Consider the following 26,106-nt stretch of genomic DNA (forward strand, 5'->3'; position numbering starts at 1 on the left):
AAACGTTAATGGAAGGGTTTCCGAAAAAGGTTCAAAATTTCATCACTAGTGATTAAAACTATAAAAATAATTTTTTTTGTAAATTGTAATAATAATTTCAATCAAATAAAAAAAAAATTAAAGCTGTAAGTTTAGTGGTTTCTTTTTTATAAACATATATGTATGTTAAGAATTTTTCGATCTCACTCCTTATTTAAAAATAAAAATACAAAATTATTCAAGAAATTGTTTCAATTTTCGCGATCAATTCTTGAAATTGTGCTCCAATGTTTTGTCGAAAATCGATTGCAAAAGGTTTGGTTGCCTTATTATTTTCCAAAGCTGTATTCAATCAATTGCAAAACTATAATCATGACATGCTAATATCTAGAAGGACCTATAATGTCAAGACTGAGACATGATAATATCAGAAGCATTAAATCCAAATAACAAGAATTTTAATAAATCTAACATTCAGACAAAAGACATTTAAAAGTGTCAACCAAATTGTATTACGAGCAAACTGTTAATAACTATTTAAATATGAAATTCAAACAATTAATATTTTTTTTTAAGGATTCAGCCCTTGTTGTTTCGAGAACCATTATAATTTACATTCTAAATAAATTAATAAAAACATGTAAACTTTGTTTAAATCGTTAAATCACAGATTATTTATTTTATTTGTCAAGATCATTAAGAAAATCTAAGTTTACAACAAAACTGGGGCAGCAGTGTATTTAAGAGGAGCTACGGCGGCAGCATAAGTGGCAGGAACTACGGCAGCATTGTAGTTTTGCTTGAGGTCAACACGGCTGCTGGCATAAGCGGCATCCAAATGAGCATTAGCATAAGCCAAGGGAGTGGCAGCATAAGTCAAAGGAGCGGAGTAAGCCAAGGGATGAGTGTAAGCAGCGGCATATTTAGCTACAACAGGGGCAGAGTAAGCCAATGGGGTAGAGTAAGCAGCAGCGTATTTGGCTACAACGGGAGCGGTATAAGCAGCAGCAATGGGGGCAGTGTAGGAGGCAACTGGGGCAGCTACTGGAGCTACAATAGGGGCGGTGGCAATACCATTGTGGTTGCGGGCAACAAATTGGCTACTGGTGGCAGTAACAACACCAGCGGGGGCAGCAACAACGGCGGCGGGAGCGGTGTAAGCCAAAGGAGCACCTAAGAAACCGGGTTTGGCAGCAGCACAGGCAATGACAGCAAAGATAACAACGGCCTAAATGAAATATTTAAAATTTGATTAGATTTTGCTACTTTTTCTAAGGAATAAAATAAACTTACGTATTTGAACATTTTGTTTAGTTAGAATTTACTTTAACAACTTAAATTTTGTTAATGATACCTCAAACAATTGATATGACAATATTTATACTAAAAATAATTTATAAATTAACATTATAATAACGGTTTTTTAGAAATATTTTGTCCCCCAAAATAATGTCCATGTTCTTGAACTGAAACTGCTAAAAGAATTAATTCAATACAAAATTATTTAACTGTTATTAAAACAAATTCACAGCAACAGCTGGTTTCTACTGAAAATAAAACTGGCTGACCATTATACTCACATAAATGTGCTAAGTGAGCAGTATTTATACCCTACACCACCATAGTGGGGAGGGTATTATGCGTTTGTGCAGATGTTTGTAACGCCCAAAAATATTAGTCTAACACCCACCTTAAAGTATACCGATCGACTTAGAATCACTTTCTGAGTCGATTAAACGATGTCCGTCCGTCCGTCCGTCCGTCCGTCCGTCTGGTTGGCTGGCTGGCTGGCTGGCTGGCTGTCCATGTAAACCTTGTGCGCAGAGTACAGGTCGCAATTTTGAAGATATTTCGATCAAATTTGGTACATATTACTTTTTCGGCCCAAGGACCAAGCCTATTGAAACTGGCTGAAATCGGTCCATTATTTCACCTAGCCCCCATACAAATGTCCCCTCGAAATTGGACTTTATCGGTCATAAATGTTTAATTTATCTATGTATCTACACAAATTTCGCTCCAAATAAGTTTTATATATACAAAATTCAATCGCTTAAAAATGTTGGTATACACACAAAATTCAACATAGTTAACTTTAATATAGACATAAATCACACGACCTAATTTTATGGTGATCTGTCCATAATTGGTCATAGCTCCCTTATAAGGCCCACTTCCGAAAATCACTCAAAAATATAAATTATTGATGTTTTAAAAGAAAAATATTTTTACTCATTTACTTGGTGTAGGGTATTATATGGTCGGGCTTGACCGACCATACTTTCTTACTTGTTTTAATTTGATGATTGTTAAGTATGCTTGATGCATAATTTTAACATGATTTACATACATAAAATCAATTGTAAGAGTTCAACTATTTGAAATATTTGTCTAGTTTTTACATTCTTTTTAGTTTTAGCAATAATTTTATTATAAATAGTTTAAGTCGGGTGTTAAGTTTCATCAAACTCATTTTATTTGTTGCCATAAACAAATCAATTCAACAAACTCAAACAAAATGTTCAAATTCGTAAGTATTTTTAAATATTTTCTCAAATTTAACTGTGAAACTAATTGAGTTCTATTTCTTTAGGCTGTTGTTATCTTCGCTGTCATTGCTTGTGCTGCTGCCAAGTCTGGTTTGATTGGTGCTCCTTTGGCTTATGCTGCTCCTGCAGCTGTAGTTGCTGCCCCCGCCGGTGTTGTTACTGCCACCAGTAGCCAATTTGTTGCCCGCAATCACAATGGTATCGCTACTGCTCCCATTGTAGCTAATGTTGCTACCCCTGTTGTTGCCAAGACTGTTGCTGCTTATACCGCTCCTGTTGTAGCCAAATACGCTGCTGCTTACTCTACTCCCTTGGCTTATACTTCTCCATTGGCTTACTCTTCTCCTTTGGCTTACTCTAGCCCCGTAGTTGCCAAATATGCTGCTGCTTACTCTCATCCTTTGGCCTACTCAGCTCCTTTGACTTATGCTGCTGCTCCAGCTCCAGTTTTCTTTTAAAACTGTGATTGTTACGATTTTGTTATGAATGCGATTTGTTTTTATTAGTTCGAAATAAATGATAATATATTTATTAAAAATTGTTTGTTTTATTGAGGTTGGTTTCTTACAGTTCGAATAAAAATTAAACTGCTATAAATTTAGAATGACAGTTTTTTGCTGGATTAATTGGAATGTAATCTTAAGCAAGAGTTGAAAATAAAATGATTTATATAGTAAATTTTCTTACATTAAATTAGTAAACTTGTGAAACAATTCCAATTTGTATAAATAAGTAAAAAAAAATAACACAGTAGACCATTGTAAGGTTTCTATTTTTGAAGATTATTTCATATTTTTATACCTTTCAATCTGGAGATTTCCTCAATATTTATTTGTAATTTCCAAATTATTTATTTGAGACTCTAAAAATAAAGTTTTTTTGTATATTCTGTAACATTACTTATTAATAGGGAAGACTATTTGAAAGTGTCCGTCTATAGATTGCTATGAGCTTCCTTAGCACTTGCTGACCTATTTTATTACATCAATATATCGTAAGTCCTTTTGACTAATTTGCTATTAAAGATCATGCATATCTCTCAATAAATTATTTATATAAATAGTTTTTCATAAAAATAGTGAAATGAAAATGAATCCAGTACTTTTAATTAGAATTAAGAAAATTGTATTTTGGGAATTTTAATATTTTTATAAGGAATTTTTAATTTTAAACTGTTTATATTAAAGAGTTTTTCCTAATAATAGTGAATTCCAAAAATAAATCCAATAATTTTGATTAAAATTAAAATTTTGGGTATTTTGGGGATTTCAGTTTTTTTGTTTAGGAATCTAAAATATTTAGTTATAAATTGATTTTTCACTGAATTTTATTCTTAAAATAACTAAAAATCAATTTTTTAATATAATTTTAAAAATCGATATTTTGGGCATTTTTAATTTCAGATTTCTTATTTTTAAACAGTAGTTGGCATATTATGTCTCAAACAAGCTATAAATATAGAATATCAATCAATTATTTAAATTTTTCATAAATATGTAGGTATTTTGAGGATTTTTATTAGAAGTTTGGTAACTCACTTTTATATAAGAATTGTTAACTGAGCTCATTTTCTTTAGAAATATTTAATTTCGAATTTTAGTTTGGTTTAGGAGTAATGAAAGTTATGGGGATTTATATTTCTATTTTGGGAATTAAAATTATTGTTGTATCATGGATAAATTAAACAAAAAATTGTTAATACAGTTATTGTTTTGTTAAAATCTGTTATTTTGGGATTTTAATTTTATGAATTTAGAATTTGTATTTGAACTCATTTTCTTAAATAATTTCTGTAAACAATACGAATTTGCCAAAAAGTACAAGTAATTTTAGTTTGTATAATAAATGGGTGTTTTAGAGATTTTCATTTTACTTTTGGGAATTCAAATTTCCTTCACCAAAATTAGTTTTTTAACAATAAACTGGGGACAATACCAACAATTTAAAATATTTTTTTTTTAAATTAAAATTTGACATTTTGGAGATTTGGATTTTAAATTTGGGAATTTGAAATTTCAAACGAAGTTCTTTGAAATTTTGGTATAAAAAATACTTATTTGAAAAAATAAACAAGTTTTTGTGATTTATAAAAACAAAATTTGTAACACATTCGTTTGTTGATGAAAGTAGATCTTTTAGAAATTCAAAAATTTTACATTTTGGCGATTTTTATTTTAAATTTGGGAATTTTCTTTTTAACAACAGAATTTGTATTTGAATATATAATTTTTAATAAATATTGTCAACAATAGAAATTTACCCAAAAATCAAATACTTCCAGTTTGGGAATTTTAGAGATTTTCATTTTACTTTTGGGAATTCAAATTTTTTTTTTAATTAAAATTAACGTTTAAACAATATGTTAAAAGTTGCAGTAAATACAAGTATTTTTTTCTTAAAATTCAAATTCAGTAATTTTGGGGATTTGGATATTAAATTTGGGAATTTGAATTTTAACTTTAAAAGTTTAATTTGTATACATTATGTTCAATAATTATTGTAAACGTAAGAAATATGACATAAAATCTATCAAATTCTGTTATGGGTATTTTAGGTATTTTAATTTTACTTTTGGGAATTCAAATGTTTTTAACTAAAATTTATTTTTAAGCAATAGAAACAAGTTATTAACTTCCCAATATGCATTTTTACTGGAATTGAAGTTGAAAGCAAGTGTAATTCAAGCCTTGAATTATAGTCAAGCAATTGAGTTATAGTTGTATTATACATACTTTGTATCAATAGCATTCTCCAGTAAAAAGGAAACATAAATTCAAGTCATATGATTTTTGTTTGAAAAATATTTAATTTTTTCAAATATTTTTCAAGTTTAAAACGTAATTATATTTGCATTCAAGTAAAATTCCAACAAAATGTTCAAGTGCTTGAAATTTTGGGGCTTAAGTGTTTATTAGGTTTATTTTTTTATCACAATTTTATTTCTTAAGAAATTCAGGCAATATTTCCTTATAAAACTATCAGCCCAATTATGAATAAAAAATTCCGAGGCAGTTTGTTCCCCGGGAGTTTTTTCCCATTGAATTTGAATAGGAATAATGAGAAAAGGGAAAAAAACTCCCGGTGAATTTTTATTCATAATTGGGCTGCATATTTTTAATACCCCCAACAGCTTGCACATATTTGCATTTTTAGAAAATTTCTCCCACAAAAACAAAACAAAATTTTTAAAATAAATATATTTTTTTTTATTATTTGAAACAAATCATATCATTATCACACATTGTTATTACAAGCACTCCCAAAAATTACAGTTTTTAAAACAAAACTGGAGCTGGGGCAGCAGCATAAGTCAAGGGTGCGGAGTAGGCCAAGGGATGAGAGTAAGCGGCAGCATATTTAGCTACAACAGGGGTGGAGTAAGCCAAAGGAGAAGAGTAAGCCAAGGGAGAATTGTAAGCCAAGGGATGAGAGTAAGCAGCAGCATATTTAGCTACAAAGGGAGCGGTATAAGCGGCAGCAACTGGAGCAGTGTAAGCTAAAGTCTTGGCAATAACAGGAGTTGCCACTGGAGCAACAATAGGAGCAGTGGCAATACCATTGTGGTTGCGGGCAATAAATTGGCTACTGGTGGCAGTAACAACACCGGCGGGGGCAGCTACAACAGCAGCGGGAGCAGCATAAGCCAAAGGAGCACCAATCAAACCGGGCTTGGCAGCAGCACAGGCAATGACAGCGAAGATAACAACGGCCTAAAAGAATTAAGTTTAATAAACATCATTGTTAATATTAAAAATTTTTTTAAAATACTTACGAATTTGAACATTTTGTTTAAGTTTGTTGAAATGATTTGTTTATCGTAAGAGATACAAAATTAGTTTGATAAAATTTGCAACCTAATTGAAACTATTTATAATAACTAGTATATCCCGGTGCACTTCGCTACCCCTATCCTAGTAAAATTAAACTATGTACAATGGTATGATAATAACACATGCAAAGTATTGAGAATCTCCCAATTACTGTTTATTTGATATTCAAACATTAACTAATTTGGTATGGGAGACACTACTTCACTGTTCTGATCCCACCCATTTTTATGTATTTTATGTAAAAAAATAACTCATATTCACTTTAACTTTACTTTATATGGGAGGCGTCATTCCAACTAAGCCGATCATGTTTAGCTAAACTTTGTAAAATGATCAAGAATAAATTCGTTTTTAATATGGTAATAAATTGATTGATATACATTTTAAATACTTTTAGAATTATAGTTCTCCAGATATTCAAAATTAATTATTTACTTTGAATGAGAGGTGCCACCACTAATGCAATCCCGGCCACTTTCAGCCAATCTCTGTATAATGGTAATAGAGCTATGCGGACAAAGTTTGAAGAATCATGTAATTATAACTTTGTATGGGAGGTGACTCACATCCTTTTCCGACCCTCCCATTTTGGTTCCCCAGACATTCGAAATTAATATTTACTTTGCATGGGAGGTGCTACGTCCTCTAATCTAATTTCGCCTATTTTCAATAAATATTTATTTAATCCCGAAAATTTTCAGCGAAACTATGCAAAATGATAACAGAGCCATTTATACAAAGTTTGAATAATCTTGGAATTATAGCTCACAAAATATTTAAAAATAACTATTTACTTTATATGGGAGGTGACTCGCCACCTGTTCCGATCCGTCCCATTTTTGCTTAAACTTCATGCAGTGATAAGAAATTGATTCGTATAAAGTTTAAAGACCGTCACAATTATGGTTCTGCAGATATTATAAAATAACTATATACTTACTATTTACATATTACAAAATAAAAAAAACCTTCAAAATATTTCTTTCAAGCGACTTTAAATTATTAAAATCTTCTTCTTAATTGTTTTCTATAACCAATCTCACTTAAAACGGAGCGAAATCAATACTGTTTAATTGTTTCTCTTATTTACAACAACAAATTGGACAAACACGCATTGCTTTGTTTACTTTTTAGCTTAAGGTTCACATGTACACGTTTTTGCATATGTGTTAGTTACATCTTTAAACGCTTATAACTCCTAAAAAACTGAACCGATTTCAATAAAATATATATTCTGCACTTCTGTGAATAAATCCCTTTAAAATGGTATATTTCTTTCCTAAATTGAATGTATAATGTGAGCGTAAAAGGGGTCTAAAGTAATCGACTTGCCTATTAATATTATGATTTCAGCTCTTACAACTTGTAGACGATTTCTTTATACAAATATTCAATATATTTTGTATAAGAAATCATTTACTTGATAATTTTTTTTAAATAGTTTAACAATTCAAAACTGATTTTATATGTAAATCATGAAATAATTATGCGTCAAGCATAACACCATCAAGCCATGCTTACAATTTTAATATGACTAATGGTGAGTTTTTGTTTTAAACTAAGGATTTTTATTGTAAGTGTAAACAGCTGTTGATTTACTTAGATTTTATGGTTTAATAAAATCAATTTGTATGACATTCTTACAGCAGTTTTAATTCAAGAACATTAACATTATTTTGAGGGTCAGTTTAATGTTATTGAAAGTTTAACAAAAAAATCCGTTATTAATATGAATATTGTTAAAGTATTTTTAGTATAAATATGGTCATATCAATTGTTTGAAATATCATTAACAAATCTTAACTTGTTAAAGTAAATCTTAACTAAACAAAATGTTCAAATACGTAAGTTAATTTTATCCTTTAGAAAAATTAAAAAAATCTAATAAATTTTGTAAATTTCCTTTAGGCCGTTGTTATCTTTGCTGTCATTGCCTGTGCTGCTGCCAAACCTGGTTTCTTAGGAGCTCCTTTGGCTTACACCGCTCCCGCCGCCGTTGTTGCTGCCCCCGCTGGTGTTGTTACTGCCACCAGTAGCCAATTTGTTGCCCGCAACCACAATGGTATTGCCACCGCTCCTATTGTAGCTCCAGTAGCTGCCCCTGTTGCCGCCTACACTGCTCCCGTTGCTGCTGCTTATACCGCTCCTGTTGTAGCCAAATACGCTGCTGCCTACTCTCATCCTTTGGCTTACTCTTCACCTTTGGCATACTCCGCCCCTGTTGTAGCTAAATATGCCGCTGCCTACACTCATCCCTTGGCTTACTCCGCTCCTTTGACTTATGCTGCCACTCCTGTAGCTTATGCTAATGCTCATTTGGATGCCGCTTATGCCAGCAGCCGTGTTGACATCAAACAAAACTACAATGCTGCCGTAGTTCCTGCCACTTATGCTGCCGCCGCTGCTGTACCCGTAGCTACCCCTTTGGCTGCTCCCGTAGCCACAGTTGCTGCCGTAGCTCCTATTAAATACACTGCTGCCCCAGTTTTGTTGTAAATTTAGATTTTCTTAATGATGTTGCGAATTAAAATATATGATCTGTGATCTAACGAATTTTGAATAATAGTTATTTTATTTAAGTGAAATTATTTAGACATTTCAAAGGATTTGTCAAGTTATTGGATACTATTACATCTGCATTACTTAGAAGTGGTATAGTAATGAATTACACTGCATTACATAGAATGGAAAAATTCAATATAAAAATATAAGCTTAAATGATGATCAGAAATCTTGAAAGAAGCTCATTTTGACATTAATTCAAGGTTAGTCATTCTTAAATAATCACATTCTATTGATGTGAGCATCAAGAAAACAATTTTTAAGAACAAGTCAATTTTAAGATCAATTTTATGCCCTACAATATTCTTAATGAGAGCTGCAATTAACAGTTTCAAGCTAGAAGGATTCGATCTTGAATCAATCATTGTGTACATGATTTAATGACACATACATACATTGCATCCACAGTTATTAAGCCAATGTAGATAAAATTTTAAACATTGGTTCCTGCAGTGAAACAAAAATTAAATAACAAGTTGTTATTTGGAACTAGAGTGCGATGGTGTAGATTGGGCCAAATCCGGGTAAACAGTGTCGTACTTTTGAGCACATTAAAACAGACTAGAAAAGACAAAAAGTTTTTTTGGTTTTTTTATAAGAAAAAATAAATTTTCCAAAATTTTTAAATGAGCAAAAAAGCAGGGACCGTAACAATTATGACATTTATAATAAAAATCACAACATAATTGTTATTTTCTGAGTTTTATTTTTTTTGTCAGAAATAATTGTTATTTTCTGATTTTTATTTTATTTGTCAGAAATAATTGTTATTTTTGATTTTTATTTTTTTTTGTCAGGAATATTTGTCAGACTTTGAGTTTTATTTTTTTTGTCAGAAATAATTGTTATTTTTTGATTTTTATTTTTTTTGTCAGATATATTTGTCAGACTTTGATTTTTATTTGTATATCCTTCACCACGAATGGCAAGGGTATATATAAGTTTGTCATTCCGTTTATAATTTCTACATTTTTCATTTGCGACCCCACAATGTATATATATTCTGGATCGTTATAGATAGCGAAGTCGATATCGCCATGTCCGTCTATTGAAATCAACTGTATGTTGAAATCAACTTTCCGTAGCCCCCAAATAACTTACAAACATGATTGATACGTCAATATATCGGGAATTCTTCCGGCTCGGTTGCCATTTAAAATCGAGAAAATCGGCCCACAAATGGCTGAGATAACGGGACAACCTCGATTTTTGGCCTATTTTTGATCTATATCTGGATAACTAAGTCATTAATATAGGCATTTTTTTTACCAAAAAATTTTTTTGGTAAAAAGATTTATGACAAAAAAATTTTTTTGGAAACAAAAAAATTTTTGACAAACAAGAAAATTTTTTGTTAAAAAAAAATTCGGGTTAAAAAATATTTTTCCCGATTTTGACCCATTGTAGGTCAAAGCCTTATATACATACATCGTTGCAATGGACTTTGAAATATATATCATTAGATATCCATAATGCCTATATTAATGACTTAGTTATCCAGATATAGATCAAAAATAGGCCAAAAATCGAGGTTGTCCCGTTATCTCAGCCATTTGTGGGCCGATTTTAAATGGCAACCGAGCCGGAAGAATTCCCGATATATTGATGTATCAATCATGTTTGTAAGTTATTTGGGGGCTACGGTAAGTTGAAAGCGATATCGACTTCGCTATCTATAACGATCCAGAATATATATACTTTGTGAGGTCGCAAATGAAAAATGTAGAAATTACAAACGGAATGACAAACTTATATATACCCTTGCCACTCACAGTGAAGGGTATAAAAATAAAAATCAAAGTCTGACAAATATATCTGACAAAAAAAATAAAAATTATTTCTGACAAAAAAAATAAAAATCAAAGTCTGACAAATATTCCTGACAAAAAAAATAAAACTCAAAGTTTGACAAATATTCCTGACAAAAAAAATAAAACTCAAAGTCCGACAAATATTCCTGACAAAAAAAAATAAAAATCAAAAATAACAATTATTTCTGACAAAAAAAATAAAAATCAGAAAATAACAATTATTTCTGACAAAAAAAATAAAAATCAAGAATTTAAAAAGCATGTTATTTTATGAAATTATAGTTGAAAACAATCAAAATGGTATGCTTGACTTGACTCTCCGATATTATCCTGTGATGGCTTTTTTCCTTAGAAATTTCAAGAATAATTATTATTTTCGGTCCCTGCAAAAAAGTACCTTTTGTTCTGCGGCTCCTCATATACATATGTCTCAAACGATTCTAGTCTGTTTTAATGTGCTCAAAAGTACCACACTAATACAAATTTTATTCAAGAAAATTTTAGTATCATAGCGGGAGATCATGATAAGATATTCATATTTCTATGTCAATTTATAGAATATATTTTATGATAAAAGTACCAAACATAAATACAATTTTTTCTTAAGTTCGAATTTCCAACAGTACCAAATTCATATTTAGTATATTTTGAGATGCAAAGAATATGATTTAAAATTAACTTTATAGGTTTAAAAATACATATGGTTCCAAAAAACTGCTAAAATATAGTTTTTACCCATTTTCTCTCACAAAATATTCGAATTTCAAAAAAGTACCAAATACTTTTATTACGTAGATGAAGATGCATTTAAAGTTTTTTTTATCTGTATTACTTTTGAAGATATAAGGTTACAGAATTTACACGTTTTTCCTTCGAATTTTAAAAATTCCTTCTTATTGGATCTTTATTGGGAAAGAGGAACCTGTAGTCCAATTTTCATGTCTCTACTTTTTGTCAGTCATTCAGTAACGTTACCTTCTATAAGAAATGTTTAAGTACATACTTTAGGAAATATAAAACAAAACTATTAATTTTAAAATCGTTTAATCACAGATCATTTATTTAATTTCGCAGAATCATTTAGAAAATTTAAATTTACAACAAAACAGGGGCGGCAGCATAAGTCGCAGGAACTACGGCAGCATTGTAGTTTTGCTTAAGGTCAACACGGCTGCTGGCATAAGCGGCATCCAAATGAGCATTAGCATAAGCCAAGGGAGTGGCAGCATAAGTCAAAGGAGCAGAGTAAGCCAAGGGAGCAGAGTAAGCAGCGGCATATTTAGCTACAACAGGTGCAGAGTAAGCCAAGGGGGTAGAGTAGGCAGCAGCGTATTTGGCTACAATGGGAGCGGTATAAGCAGCAGCAATGGGGGCGGTATAGGCGGCAACTGGGGCAGCTACTGGAGCTACAACGGGAGCAGTAGCGATACCATTATGGTTGCGGGCCACAAATTGGCTACTGGTGGCTGTAACAACACCGGCGGGGGCAGCAACTACAGCTGCAGGAGCAGCATAAGCCAAAGGAGCACTTAAGAAACCGGGTTTGGCAGCAGCGCAGGCAATGACAGCAAAGATAACAACGGCCTAAGGGAAATTTATAAAATTTATTAGATTTTTTTAATTTTCTAAAGGATAAAATTAACTTACGTATTTGAACATTTTGTTTAGTTGAGAATGACTTTAACAAGTTAAGATTTGTTAATGATATTTGAAACAATTGAAACGACAATATTTATACTAAAAATAAATTACAAATTTACAAATTAAATACCGTTATTTAAAGGTTTTTTAGATTAAATTATAAAATGACCCTCATAGTGTGATTTACAATTAAGTATATTCTTGAAATAAAATAAAAGACAGAATTCCTTAAAAATTAACTTAATTGTATTAAACAAATTCATAACAACAGCTGTTCACACTTACAACTAAACTGAAGACTGCTATTATTCACACAAAATATTACTAAGCAGTATGAATTGTTTGCTATTTGTATGCTTTAAGCATAATTAAACCATGATTTACATAAAATCATCGGAAAGTGTTAAACTTATTTATAAATGTATGAAGTATTTGTGGATATTTGTACTATTTAAATTGTTATAGCTTGTAAGAAATCACATTATTATAAATAGTTTTAGTTAGATTGACTTTTTCATCAAACACATTTTATCTTTTACGATAAACATAACATTTCAAAACATTTAAACAAAATGTTCAAATTCGTAAGTATTTTAAAACATTTTCTAAAATCGTCTGAAATATTAATTAAACTCAATTCCTTTAGGCTGTTGTTATCTTCGCTGTCATTGCCTGTGCTGCTGCTAAGCCCGGTTTGATTGGTGCTCCTTTGGCTTATGCTGCTCCTGCAGCTGTAGTTGCTAGCCCCGCCGGTGTTGTTACTGCCACCAGTAGCCAATTTATTGCCCGCAACCATAATGGTATTGCTACTGCTCCCATTGTAGCTCCTGTTGCTACCCCTGTTGTTGCCAAGACTGTTGCTGCTTACACTACCTCTCCCGTTGTAGCCAAATATGCTGCTGCCTACTCTCATCCTTTGGCTTACTCTTCACCTTTGGCTTACTCCACCCCTGTTGTAGCTAAATATGCTGCTGCTTACTCTCATCCTTTGGCCTACTCCGCACCCTTGACTTATGCTGCTGCACCAGCTCCAGTTTTGTTTTAAAAACTGTAATTTTTGGGAATGCTTGTAATAACAACTTGTGATTATGATATGATTTGTTTTAAATAATAAAAAAAATATTTATTTTAAAAATTTTGTTTTGCTTTGTTTTTGTGGGAGATATTTTCTAAAAATGCAAATATGTGCAAGCGGTTGGGGATTTTAAAAACATTTTTTATGAAGAAATATTTGTCTGTATTACTTAAGAAATTAACTTGAGATAAAAAATAAACCCAATAAACACTTAAGCCACAATATTTCAAGCACTTGAACATTTTGTTGGAATTTGTCTTGAATGCAAATATAATTACGTTTTAAACTTGAAAAATGTTTGAAAAAATTAAATATTTTTCAAACAAAAATCATATGACTTGAATTTATGTTTTCTTTTTACTGGAGAATGCCAATGAAATAAAGTGTAATACAATAGTAATTCAATTGCTTGACTATAATTCAAGGCTTGAATTACACTTGCTTTCAACTTTAATTCCGGTAAAAATGCTTATTGGGAAGTTAATAACTTGTTTCTATTGCTTAAAAATAAATTTTAGTTAAAAACATTTGAATACCCAAAAGTAAAATGAAAATACCTAAAATACCCATAACAGAATTTGATAGATTTTATGTCATATTTCTTATGTTTACAATAATTATTAAACATAATGTCTACAAATTAAACTTTTAAAGTTAATATTCAAATTCCCAAATTTAAAATCCAAATCCCCAAAATTACTGAATTTGAATTTTAAGAAAAAAATACTTGTATTTACAGCAACTTTTAACATATTGTTTAAACGTTAATTTTAATTAAAAAAAATTTGAATTCCCAAAAGTAAAATGAAAATCTCTAAAATCCCCAAACTGGAATTACTTGATTTTTGGGTAAATTTCTATTGTGTACAATATTTATTGAAAATTATGTATTCAAATACAAATTCTGTTGTTTAAAAAGAAAATTCCCAAATTTAAAATAAAAATCGCTAAAATGAAAAATTTTTAAATAAAATTAACTAATTTCTAAAAGATCTATTCATCAACAAACGAATGTGTTACAAATTTGGTTTTTATAAATCACAAAACCATGTTTATTTTGTCATATACATAATTTCAAAGAATTTCGTTTGAAATTTCAAATTCCCAAATTTAAAATCCAAATCTCCAAAATGTCAGATTTAAATTTTAAGAAAAATATATTTGACATTTTTGGTATTGTTCCCAGTTTATTTGTAAAAAACTAATTGTGTTGAAAGAAATTTTAATTCCTAAAAGTAAAATGAAAATCCCTAAAATACCCATTTATTTATACAAACTAAAATTACTTTACCTTTTTGAAAAATTCGTATTGTTTACAGAAATTATTTAAGAAAATGAGTTCAAATAAAAAATCTAAAGTTAAAAAAATATTTCTAAATTTGAAATCAAAATCCCAAATGACAGATTTTAAGAAAAAAAAACTGTATTAACAATTTTTTGTTTAATTTATCCATGATACAACAATAATTTTAATTCCCAAAATAGAAATTTAAATCCCCATAACTTTCATTACTCCTAAATCAAACTAAAATTCAAAATTAAATATTTATAAAGAAAAATAGCTCAGTTAACAATTCTTATGTAAAAGTAAGTTACCAAACTTCCAATAAAAATCCACAAAATACCTATATATTTATGAAAAATTTAAATAATTGATTGATATTCTTGTTTGAGACATAATATGCCAACTACTGTTTAAAAATAAGAAATCTCAAATTAAAAATGCCCAAAATATCGATTTTAAAAATTATATTAAAAAATGGATTTTTAGTTATTTTAAGAATAAAATTCAGTGAAAAATCAATTTGTAACTAAATATTTTAGATTCCTAAACAAAATAACTGAAATCCCCAAAATACCCAAAATTTAAATTTGAATCAAAATTATTGGATTTATTTTTGGAATTCTATATTATTAGGAAAAACTCTTTATATAAACAGTTTAAAATTCAAAATTCCTTATAAAAGTATTAAAATTACCAAAACACAATTTTCTTAATTCTAATCAGAAGTACGTGATTCATTTTCATTTCACTATTTTTATGAAAAACTATTTATATGAAGAATTTATTGAGAGATATGTATGATCTTTAATAGCAACACAGTCAAAAGGACTTACGATATATTGATGTAATAAAATAAGTCAGTAAGTGCTTAGGAAGCTGTGAAAGCTCTACTCAACCTATAGACGGACACTTTCAAATAGTCTTTCCTTTTAATGAGTAATGTTACAGAATATACAAAAAACTTTATTTTTAGAGTCTCAAATAAATAATTTGGAAATTACAAACAAATATTGAGGAAATCACAAGATTGAAAGGTATAAAAATATGAAATAATCTTCAAAAATAGAATCCTTACAATGGTCTACTGTATTATTTTTCTTACTTATTTATACAAATTGGTAATGTTTCACAAGTTTACTAATTTAATGTAAGAAAATTTACTATATAAATCATTTTATTTTCAACTCTTGCTTAAGATTACATTCCAATTAGTCCAGCAAAAAACTGTCATTCTAAATTTATAGCAGTTTAATTTTAATTCGGACTTTAAGAAACCAACCTCAATAAAACAAAAAATTTTTAATAAATATATTATCTTTTATTTCGAACTAATAAAACAAATCGCATTCATAACAAAATCGTAACAATCACAGTTTTTAAAAGAAAACTGGAGCTGGGGCAGCAGCATAAGTCAAAGCAGCTGAGTAGGCCAAAGGATGAGAGTAAGCAGCAGCATATTTAGCTACAACAGGGGTGGAGTAAGCCAAAGGAGAAGAGTAAGCCAAAGGCGAACTGTAAGCCAAAGGATGAGTGTAAGCAGCAGCGTATTTGGCTACAACAGGAGCGGTATAAGCAGCAACAGTCTTGGCAACAACAGGGGTAGCAACATTAGCTACAATGGGAGCAGTAGCAATACCATTATGGTTGCGGGCAACAAATTGGCTACTGGTGGCAGTAACAACACCGGCTGGGGCAGCTACAACAGCGGCGGGAGCAGCATAAGCCAAAGGAGCACCAATCAAACCGGGCTTGGCAGCAGCACAAGCAATGACAGCGAAGATAACAACAGCCTAAAGAAATAGAACTCAATTAATTTCACGGTTAAATTTGAGAAAATATTTAAAAATACTTACGAATTTGAACATTTTGTTTGAGTTTGTTGAACTGATTTGTTTATGGCAACAAATAAAATGATTTTGATGAAACTTAACACCCGACTTAAACTATTTATAATAAAATTATTTCCAAAACTAAAAAGAATGTAAAATTTAAAAGGTTAATAAAACAAAAACATAATTACTGGACAAATATTTAAAATAGTTGAACTCTTACAATTGATTTTATGTATGTAAATCATGTTAAAATTATGCATCAAGCATACTTAACAATCATCAAATTAAAAATACTGCTCAGCACAGTTATGTGAGTATAATGGTCAGCCAGTTTTATTTTCAGTAGAAACCAGCTGTTTCTGTGAATTTGTTTTAATAACAGTTAAATAATGTTTTATTGAATTAATTCTTTTAGCAGTTTCAGTTCAAGAACATGGACATGGACATTATTTTGGGGGTCAAAATGTTCCTAAAAAACCGTTATTAAAATGTAAATTTGTGAAATATTTTTAGTATAAATATTGTGATTTCAATTGTTTAAAGCATCATTAACAAATTTTCCCTTGTTAAAGTCATTCTCAACTAAACAAAATGTTCAAATACGTAAGTTAATTTTATCCTTTAGAAGAATTAAAATAAAATCTAATAAATTTTATATATTTTATTTAGGCCATTGTTATCTTTGCTGTCATTGCCTGTGCTGCTGCCAAACCCGGTTTGATTGGTGCTCCTTTGGCTTACACTGCTCCTGCCGCCGTAGTTGCTGCCCCCGCTGGTGTTGTTACAGCCACCAGTAGCCAATTTGTTGCCCGCAACCACAATGGTATTGCCACTGCTCCCATTGTAGCTCCAGTAGCTGCCCCTGTTGCTGCTTATACCGCCCCCATTGCTGCTGCTTATACCGCTCCCGTTGTTGCCAAATACGCTGCTGCTTACTCTACTCCCTTGGCTTACTCTGCTCCTTTGACTTATGCCGCCACTCCCTTGGCTTATGCTAATGCTCATTTGGATGCCGCTTATGCCAGCAGTCGTGTTGACCTCAAGCAAAACTACAATGCTGCCGTAGTTCCTGCCACTTATGCTGCCGCCCCTGTTTTGTTGTAAATTTAAATATTCTGAATGATTCTGCGAAATTAAATAAATGATCTGTGATTAAACGATTTTAAAATTAATAATTTTGTTTTATATTTCCATAATTTTAAAAAACATTATCTATAAATATGAAAGAGTAAAGTTAGTTAGTGACTGATAGATTCAACATCGACCAGTCCAAGGACAAAATGTAAAGATATGAAATTTGTACTACAGGTTTCTCTTTCCCTATGTAGATCCTCTAAGAAGAGATTTTTAAAATTCGAAGGTTTAGGGGCTAAATTCTGTAAACTTATAACTTCTAAATTATTATAGGTTTTTGGTACTTTTTTCGAAATTCCAACATTTTGGGGAAGAAAACTGGAAAAACTTAATTTTGGTACTTTTTTGATACCATATGTATTTTTAAACCTATAAAATAAATTTTAAATTTTATTCTTAGCATCTCAAAAAATACCAAATATGAATTTGGTACTTTTTGGAAATTCGAACGCTTAAGCAGCAAAAATCTTTTTTATTTTAGTACTTTTTTCATAAAATATGTTTTTCTATAAATTAACATAGAAATATAAATATCTTAATATGAGCTCTTAATATGATACTAAAATTTTTTGAATAAAATTTGTATCATCTGAATGGGAACAAAAAAAAGTACCAAAAAACGGTAAAAAACAGGAAAATTAATTGCATCCAAAAAATTAATTGCAAACATTTTATAAAATTTGGGTCTTCCAGTGAAATAAAAATTAAAGAACAGATTGTTATTTGCAACTAGTGAGCGAAGGTGTAGATTGGGCCAAATTTGGGTGAACACAGTGGTACTTTTTTAGAACAAGTGTTTTTCTTGAGCACATAAATACAGACTTGAATCATTTCAGACATATTGTTTCACAAAAAAAGTTCAACACAATGGAGTATTTTGAAATTTCAAACTTGATGGGTATTCTAGAGGGAAAAGATAAATCGGTACTTTTTCTCCTAATGGTACTTTTTTAATATGTTAAATTATTTAAATTATAGATATAAAAGTTAGCCGATATACTTCTGAGTGATGTTAGAATTAGAGATAGGTTGCTTAAAGTTATTAAGGTACCATAAAGAGAAATCAAATGATGTTTTTTCGTTCCACTAAGATACACTAAATTAAGCATATATGGTACTGGATGAATTAGAATCCATGGGGGACTCTTTATGGTACCTTTTGTTTATTCTAATGGTACTTTTTGAATAATTTATAATAATCAGAAATTCGTATATTGTTCTGAGTGATTTAGAATCCAAATGGGGGTATTTCTTCTGTACTCGAATGGTACTTTCTTAATCTAAATATATTAGAGCGTCCCAAACATTTTTTTTTTGGAATTTCGGAACGCATACCCTCTAATTTTTTATATATATAAAACTATAGTTAAATATGAAATTTTGTCTTTCTATCATGATTGCAACCCGTGCCGACTTGCGATTTAGTTTTGTGGTGCATTTACAAAGGGAAAAAATGAAATTTTTTCAGTTTTTGTAAAAATTTTGCCATTAAATTATTACTTTTGCAATTTAATTTAAAAGAATCGATATGTGTACGTAATTGTCGTTCTAATAAGATATAAAACACAAAAATTGGTTAAAAAATTTTAAAGTTATTGAAAAATCGCCAGACCATTAATGTGTCTCAGGCCACTAGAACAAGAAACGTAGGAACAAAATTAACATATTTTGAGAAATATTAAAATAAGAGCTTAGTTTTACTTAAAATATATCCATATTTACTTGTATATGAGTTTTTGTCTTCGTAGGATATCGTTAACCTATTCCCAGGTATGACCAAAAAAAAATATTTTTTTTAACGGCAGTTTCAAATTTTTAAAAATTTTGTTAAACAAATTTCAGAATTTTTTGATCAGCACTTGGGGATTTATTGTCAACATAATAGGGAATAAAAATGTGAAAAAAATTATGTCAATACCTAGTATAGTTTTTTCGTACCTGCGATTTAAATTTTGCGATTTTCGAGAAAAACTAATTTTTTGTTCATATTTTGGCGAATGAGCCAAATTTCCTTACTGTTATGATTTTTAAGTAAAAGCTATTCAGAATATTATAGTCCATGTAATTTTAAATATAGTGAGAAAGTTTTACTAAAATCGGAAAACGTCAACCCTTAAATCGAGAAGGTCAAAGGTAAAATTTTTCAATATTTGGAATTTTTCATGGAAAAATAGCGAAATGTTATATATTTTAGGGCCGATTTTGATGAAACTTAAGAAAAATATAACATGAGTCCAGTGTTTTGTTTAGTCCAGTCATCTGTAATAAAAAATGCCCCTTAAGTATGCAGTACAAATTTACATAATTTATTTGCAAACAAATTAGAACAGGCAGGTGTATGTGGGTTTGAGAAACTTGAAGAACTAACTAGTAATTTATAATAATGAACTTGGAATTATGAAATTAGATACTTATGAAGCTAAGTAAAATTGAAACTTACAAAAAGGAATAATTGTAACTTTTTCTTTATTCTAATATTTTATTTTAAATTCGTCTTCACTTATTTTCATATAAAAAATCGATTTTTGCTTGATAATAAATGTGATCAAAGATTATCGTATTTTTTTCGTTGGACCATTATTTACCGACTTATAGCCACGTTTATGTTTCAGTTAAATTTTATATGAGACTATAAGTGATCACAGATTATCGCTTTTTTTCCAATTGAACCATTATTTACCCACTTATAGATATAGGTTAATATTTTAGTTCATTTTCAGGACGTGACACAAAACTTTTACAATAATGAATAAATTGTGAAAGCCAGTGAAATAAAAAAGGTGTTAATCACTTGTCCCTATAAAAATTTAGTAAGAAAAAGACTCAACATTTATTTTAAAACTAAGTGCTTTTCATACAAATTTTGTTTAAATACATTTTCTCTCCGTGTTTTTCAATCAGGTCCCAAATCCTTCAATAAGAAATTTAAAGATATTCAAAGAAAACAAAATAAGTAATTTTAAAATCGTTAAATCACAGATCATTTATTTTTTTTCGCAGCATCATTAAGAAAATCTAAGTTTAGAACAAAACTGGGGCAGCAGTATATTTAAGAGGAGCTACAGCGGCAGCATAAGTGGCAGGAACTACGGCAGCATTGTAGTTTTGCTTGAGGTCAACACGGCTGCTGGCATAAGCGGCATCCAAATGAGCATTAGTATAAGCTACAGGAGTGGCAGCATAAGTCAAAGGAGCGGAGTAACCCAAGGGATGAGAGTAAGCAGCGGCATATTTAGCTACAACAGGGGCAGAGTAAGCCAAGGGGGTAGAGTAAGCAGCAGCGTATTTGGCTACAACGGGAGCGGTATAAGCGGCAGCAATGGGGGCGGTATAGGCGGCAACTGGGGCAGCTACTGGAGCAACAATAGGAGCAGTGGCAATACCATTGTGGTTGCGGGCAACAAATTGGCTACTGGTGGCAGTAACAACACCAGCGGGGGCAGTGACTACAGCAGCGGGAGCAGCATAAGCCAAAGGAGCACCAATCAAACCGGGCTTGGCAGCAGCGCAGGCAATGACAGCAAAGATAACAACGGCCTAAAGGAAATATATAAAATTTATTAGATTTTTTTTAATTTTCTAAAGCATAAATTTAACTTACGTATTTGAACATTTTGTTTAAATGAGAATGACTTTAACAAGTTAAGATTTGTTAATGATACTTTAAACACTTGATATGAACATATTTATACTAAAAATTATTTACAAATTAAAAACCGTTATTAAAAGGCTTTGGGTTTAAATCATAAAATGACCTTAAAAATATTCATGTTCTTGAAATAAAATAAAAGACAGAATTCCTCAAAAATTAACTTAATTATTTTAAACAAATTCATATTAACAGCTGTTCACACTTAAAACAAAACTGAAGACTGCTATTATTCACCCAAAAAATTACTAAGCAGTATGAATCGTTTGCTAGTTGTATGCTTTAAGCATAATTAAACCATGATTTACATCAAATCAGTTGAAAGTGTTAAACTATTTTATAAATGTATTAAGTATTTGTGAATATTTGTACTATTCAAAATTGTTATAACTTGTAAGAAATCACATTATTATAAATAGTTTTAGTTAATTTGAATTTTGCATCAAACACATTTTATCTTTTACGATAAATATAACATTTCAATATAACTTAAACAAAATGTTCAAATTCGTAAGTATTTTAAAATATTTTCTAAAATCGCCTAAAATATTAATTAAACTCAATTTCTTTAGGCTGTTTTTATCTTCGCTGTCATTGCCTGTGCTGCTGCCAAGCCCGGTTTTATTGGTGCTCCTTTGGCTTATGCTGCTCCCGCTGCTGTTGTTGCTGCCCCCGCTGGTGTTGTTACTGCCACCAGTAGCCAATTTCTTGCCCGCAACCACAATGGTATCGTCACTGCTCCTATTGTTGCTCCAGTAGCTGCCCCTGTTGCCGCCTATACCGCCCCCATTGCTGCTGCTTATACCGCTCCCGTTGTAGCCAAATACGCTGCTGCCTACTCTCATCCTTTGGCTTACACTTCTCCTTTGGCTTACTCAGCTTACTCTTCCCCCATTGTTGCCAAATATGCTGCCGCTTATTCTCATCCCTTGGCCTACTCCGCTCCCTTGACTTATGCTGCTGCCCCTGCACAAGTTTTGTTTTAAAAGCTGAATTTCTTGTTGATATTTCAATAGCATGTGAAATATAAAAAATTTATTTATTTAAAAAATTCTGTAGTTTTTTTATTTAAAATAGGATATGGTTTAGTATTTAAAAAGAATAGTTGTGGATATATCTTTGATTTTATGCTGATCTTCTCTAATGAGTACTTAAGAAATTAGAGTTCGCGATTGGACCAAAAACTTTTAAACTGGCATAAATATGAAGTTAATTTGTATGAAAAAAAATCAATACAAATTGTTTTAGAATCGTTCGATATTGAAATCAGAAAATATATTTAGGGCCTCATTATATATAAAACGAAACTACAAGCGTTTGAAAAAATCCAGGTTGGCTACCGTTACTCCTAAAATAACCTTTAACTCCATCGGACGTTTTCTTGTGGAGTTATTGTTAACAGGTTGTGTTACAAATCGCAACCGACAAATGTGGATGAACTAAAACAATCAATTCGAGCGACAACAAACTGTGCTGGCAGTAATGAACAACTTTTTGCTCAGATCCCACATCTGCATCAACGAGCAGGACTGGCATTTATCATTAGACTAATTAAACAATTTGTCATAGAATGGACTTTCAAATGAAAAAAAGATTGAATAAATTCCATGCATTACAAAAAATTTAATGTAGCACAATTCATCAGGCAAAAATTCATAATAAATTACCAACCATAGATGACAACTACTAGATTGGTAACTGAGAGCCAAAACCCTAATAAGTCTGTTGTCAAATCTAATTCATGATAATATATTTCCATTTTGTATTTTGTTATTGTTTCACCTACATGTGTGAAAAAATATTAATATGGTTTAATTTTTTAATTAACATTTCTGTCGCCTTCCGTTCTATATGTTTATTCTATATTTAAAATTTCTGTAAATTTTATTAATAATTTAATTAAGGATGAACTAAACTAAAACTTGAAGAAGATATTTCGTATTATGTATCTCTTCAAAACTTACGAACTTGGTAATAATATGTATTTATTTGATTTTCTTGTTTGCTGCTGAAAGACAGATATTATACCCTTCACCTTCGTGAGAAGGGTATATATAAGTTTGTCATTCCGTTTGTAATTTCTACATTTTTCATTTCCGACCCTATAAAGTATATATATTCTGGATCCTTATAGATAGCGGAGTCGATTAAGCCATGTCCGTCTGTCTGTTGAAATCAATTTTCTGAAGACCCCAGATAACTTCGGGATCCAAATCTTCAATAGTTCTGTCAGACATGCTTTCGAGAATTTTGCTATTTAAAATCAGCAAAATCGGTCCACAAATGGCTGAGATATGAGGAAAAAACCAAGACAACCTCGATTTTTGACCTACATATGTATATCTGGATTACTAAGGCATTAATATAGACAATATGGATATCTAATGATAGATATTTCAAAGCCATTTGCAACGTATATAAGACCATAGTAAGTTGGACCTACAATGGGTCAAAATCGGAAAAAAAATGTTTAACCCGAATTTTTTTTCAAAAAAAAAAAAAAATTTTAAAGACAAAAATTTTTAAAATTTAAAAAAAAAATTTTAAAATTTAAAAAAAAAAAATTTTAAAAATTTAAAATAACAATCGAAAAAATTTTTTTTCCAAAAAATTAAAAAATTCAATTTTGTTTACCTAAAAATATTTAAAATTTTAAGGTATAATTTGGTGAAGGGTATATAAGATTCGGCACAGCCGAATATAGCACTCTTACTTGTTTTTCTTAATAATAATTTTAATTTTTTCAATTTCAGATTAAAATGGTGCAGAAATAAGGTAAGAATTTTAAATTTCATTTCAATCAAAATTTAAAAACAAAGTACGAATTGAAATTAATATGAATTTATTTTAAATTTGTTAATCTTCTGCTGCGAAATAACAAAAAACTAAATTTTTTAATTTTTTTTTTTTTTTTCTGAATATAAATTTTCTCAATTTGAAGTTGAAATGGTGTTGAAACAGGGTAAACAATAAAATCAAATATGAAAATTTTAAAATTTTATGAAAAGTAATTTTATTTCAATCAAAATTTAAGCGGTGTTCTAAAGTGCAATTAATATGAATTAATTTTAAATTTGTTAATTTCCTGGTGCGAAATAACAAAAAACTAAAATTTAAAATTTTTCCCAACAGTACGTATGATTAATATTAATTTGAACTTGTTTCATAAAAATCACTATAACTTTGGAATTAGTAAAGTTAGCTTTAAATTTGAATATAGTATAGAAAGAAGATAAAGCAGGCTAAGCAATTTTACAGCAATAACCATGAGGGTTAGTTATTAATTTAAGAAAAATATATATTTTCTCTATAATAATTTGGATTTCTCAATTTCAGATTGTTTTTTTTTAATATAAATTGGGGTCTTCACAATTACAAGTAGAAATGGCGTAGCAGCAATGTAAACATTAAAATAAAATTATGAAAATTTTAAAAATTTTAAAAATTCTAAAAAAATATTTTTGTTTAAAGAAAAATGTTAGCTATATGCTTGACTCCTTTTGTAATAACCAAGTTCTAATTGTAATTAATATGAATTTATTGAAAATTTTTTAAGTTTCTAGTTTTAAATAACAAAAAACTAAAATTTTAAAATTTTCCCACAGTACGTATGATTAATATTAATTTGAGCTTGTTTTACTAAAATCACTATAACTTTGGAAGTAGTAAAGCTAGCTTCAAATTTTAACTTAGTATATGAAATAGACAAATCAGGCTAAATAATGTTGCAGTAACTAAGTAAGAGAGTCCTATTAATTCAACTAAAATAACGAACAAACAAACATTATATTTTTTACAAATCATTTTGTATAAACTCCTACTAAATATCTTAATAGGATCTTAATAGGAGCTCATGCTAAGTAATTCATATGTTTAGAAAAATTTAGGTAAGTTAATAAGAAAAGTAACCAAAAACTAACAAACATGTGTTCGATATTTCAATTAGAACCAAAATTACCTCATATTCCATTTCAATTGATTGAAAAAAAAAATAAAATCTTTCTTAATACAATAAATAAATTCGTTTATTTTCCAAAAATCAACACAGGTTTTTCATGATAGAACAGTTTTTTAAAACAAAACTGAAGCTGGGGCAGCAGCATAAGTGAAGGGAGCTGAGTAGGCCAAAGGATGAGAGTAAGCGGTGGCGTATTTAGCTACAACGGGGCCGGAGTAAGCAGAGTAAGCCAAAGGATGAGAGTAGGCAGCAGCAACTGGGGCGGTATAGGCGGCAACAGGGGCAGCTACTGGAGCTACAATGGGAGAAGTAGCGATACCATTGTGGTTGCGGGCAACGAATTGGCTACTGGTGGCAGTAACAACACCAGCGGGGGCAGCAACAACGGCGGCAGGAGCAGCATAAGCCAAAGGAGCACCTAAGAAACCGGGTTTGGCAGCAGCACAGGCAATGACGGCGAAGATAACAACAGCCTAAAGGAATTGAGTTTAATTAATATTTCAGTCGATTTTAGAAAATATTTTAAAATACTTACGAATTTGAACATTTTGTTGAAGTTATTTTGAAATGTTATGATTATCGTAAGAGATAAAATGTGTTTGATGAAAAATTCAAATTAACTAAAACTATTTATAATAATTTTAAATCTTACAACTTGTATACGATTTATTATTAATACAAAAGTATCAATAACTAAAAACATTTACTTGATAAATAATATAAAGGGTTCAACTTTCAGTTTTAATTCATGATTTAATTATTCATCAGGCATACTAACATCAAGCCATGCGTACTGCTTAG

At 30.2% G+C, this 26,106-nt stretch overlaps 8 protein-coding genes and 1 pseudogene across 11 annotated transcripts; 5 read left to right on the forward strand and 4 right to left on the reverse strand.

The window, feature by feature from the left end:
- Positions 1-625: 625 nt before the first annotated feature.
- Positions 626-12,390, reverse strand: LOC135955346 (cuticle protein-like). Its single transcript, XM_065505701.1, is given in 3 exon segments — positions 626-1,298; positions 11,831-12,315; positions 12,379-12,390. Coding segments are annotated over 3 exon segments (1,104 nt in total). The 3' UTR covers positions 626-691.
- Positions 2,498-3,066, forward strand: LOC135953369 (cuticle protein 16.5-like). 2 transcript variants are annotated; one of them, XM_065503248.1, is made up of 3 exons: positions 2,498-2,509; positions 2,573-2,888; positions 2,943-3,066. In XM_065503248.1, the coding sequence occupies exons 1-3, from the start codon at positions 2,498-2,500 to the stop codon at positions 2,984-2,986; spliced, it is 372 nt and encodes a 123-aa protein (XP_065359320.1). In that variant the 3' UTR covers positions 2,987-3,066. The 2 variants fall into 2 exon arrangements, with proteins under 2 accessions (XP_065359320.1, XP_065359319.1); XM_065503247.1 differs by having other exon boundaries at positions 2,573-3,066.
- LOC135953368 (cuticle protein 16.5-like) lies at positions 5,711-6,312 on the reverse strand. Of its 3 annotated transcripts, none has more exons than XM_065503246.1 (3): positions 6,301-6,312; positions 6,052-6,238; positions 5,711-5,904 (listed from the first exon to the last, which is right to left on the reverse strand). In XM_065503246.1, exons 1-3 carry the CDS (start codon positions 6,310-6,312, stop codon positions 5,804-5,806), a joined length of 300 nt encoding a protein of 99 aa, XP_065359318.1. In that variant the 3' UTR covers positions 5,711-5,803. The 3 variants fall into 3 exon arrangements, with proteins under 3 accessions (XP_065359318.1, XP_065359317.1, XP_065359316.1); XM_065503245.1 differs by having other exon boundaries at positions 5,711-5,905; positions 6,041-6,238; XM_065503244.1 differs by having other exon boundaries at positions 5,711-6,238.
- On the forward strand, positions 8,191-8,921 carry LOC135953367 (cuticle protein 38-like). The gene is made up of 2 exons (XM_065503243.1): positions 8,191-8,202; positions 8,267-8,921. The coding sequence occupies exons 1-2, from the start codon at positions 8,191-8,193 to the stop codon at positions 8,852-8,854; spliced, it is 600 nt and encodes a 199-aa protein (XP_065359315.1). The 3' UTR covers positions 8,855-8,921.
- Positions 12,391-12,944: 554 nt separating the features above from the next.
- On the forward strand, positions 12,945-13,417 carry LOC135955020 (cuticle protein 16.5-like). The gene is made up of 2 exons (XM_065505294.1): positions 12,945-12,956; positions 13,019-13,417. Exons 1-2 carry the CDS (start codon positions 12,945-12,947, stop codon positions 13,415-13,417), a joined length of 411 nt encoding a protein of 136 aa, XP_065361366.1.
- Positions 13,418-16,028: 2,611 nt separating this feature from the next.
- LOC135954927 (cuticle protein 16.5-like) lies at positions 16,029-16,597 on the reverse strand. The gene is made up of 2 exons (XM_065505175.1): positions 16,586-16,597; positions 16,029-16,522 (listed from the first exon to the last, which is right to left on the reverse strand). Exons 1-2 carry the CDS (start codon positions 16,595-16,597, stop codon positions 16,109-16,111), a joined length of 426 nt encoding a protein of 141 aa, XP_065361247.1. The 3' UTR covers positions 16,029-16,108.
- Positions 16,598-17,155: 558 nt separating this feature from the next.
- Positions 17,156-17,739, forward strand: LOC135954566 (larval/pupal cuticle protein H1C-like). Its single transcript, XM_065504757.1, has 2 exons — positions 17,156-17,167; positions 17,234-17,739. The coding sequence occupies exons 1-2, from the start codon at positions 17,156-17,158 to the stop codon at positions 17,666-17,668; spliced, it is 447 nt and encodes a 148-aa protein (XP_065360829.1). The 3' UTR covers positions 17,669-17,739.
- A 2,913-nt stretch (positions 17,740-20,652) lies between these two features.
- Positions 20,653-25,881, reverse strand: LOC135955347 (cuticle protein 16.5-like; annotated as a pseudogene).
- Positions 21,846-22,333, forward strand: LOC135954568 (cuticle protein-like). The gene is made up of 2 exons (XM_065504759.1): positions 21,846-21,857; positions 21,920-22,333. Exons 1-2 carry the CDS (start codon positions 21,846-21,848, stop codon positions 22,331-22,333), a joined length of 426 nt encoding a protein of 141 aa, XP_065360831.1.
- Positions 25,882-26,106: the final 225 nt, after the last annotated feature.

This window comes from Calliphora vicina, chromosome 3, assembly GCF_958450345.1.
Source record: "Calliphora vicina chromosome 3, idCalVici1.1, whole genome shotgun sequence".
NCBI classification, from domain to species: domain Eukaryota; kingdom Metazoa; phylum Arthropoda; class Insecta; order Diptera; family Calliphoridae; genus Calliphora; species Calliphora vicina.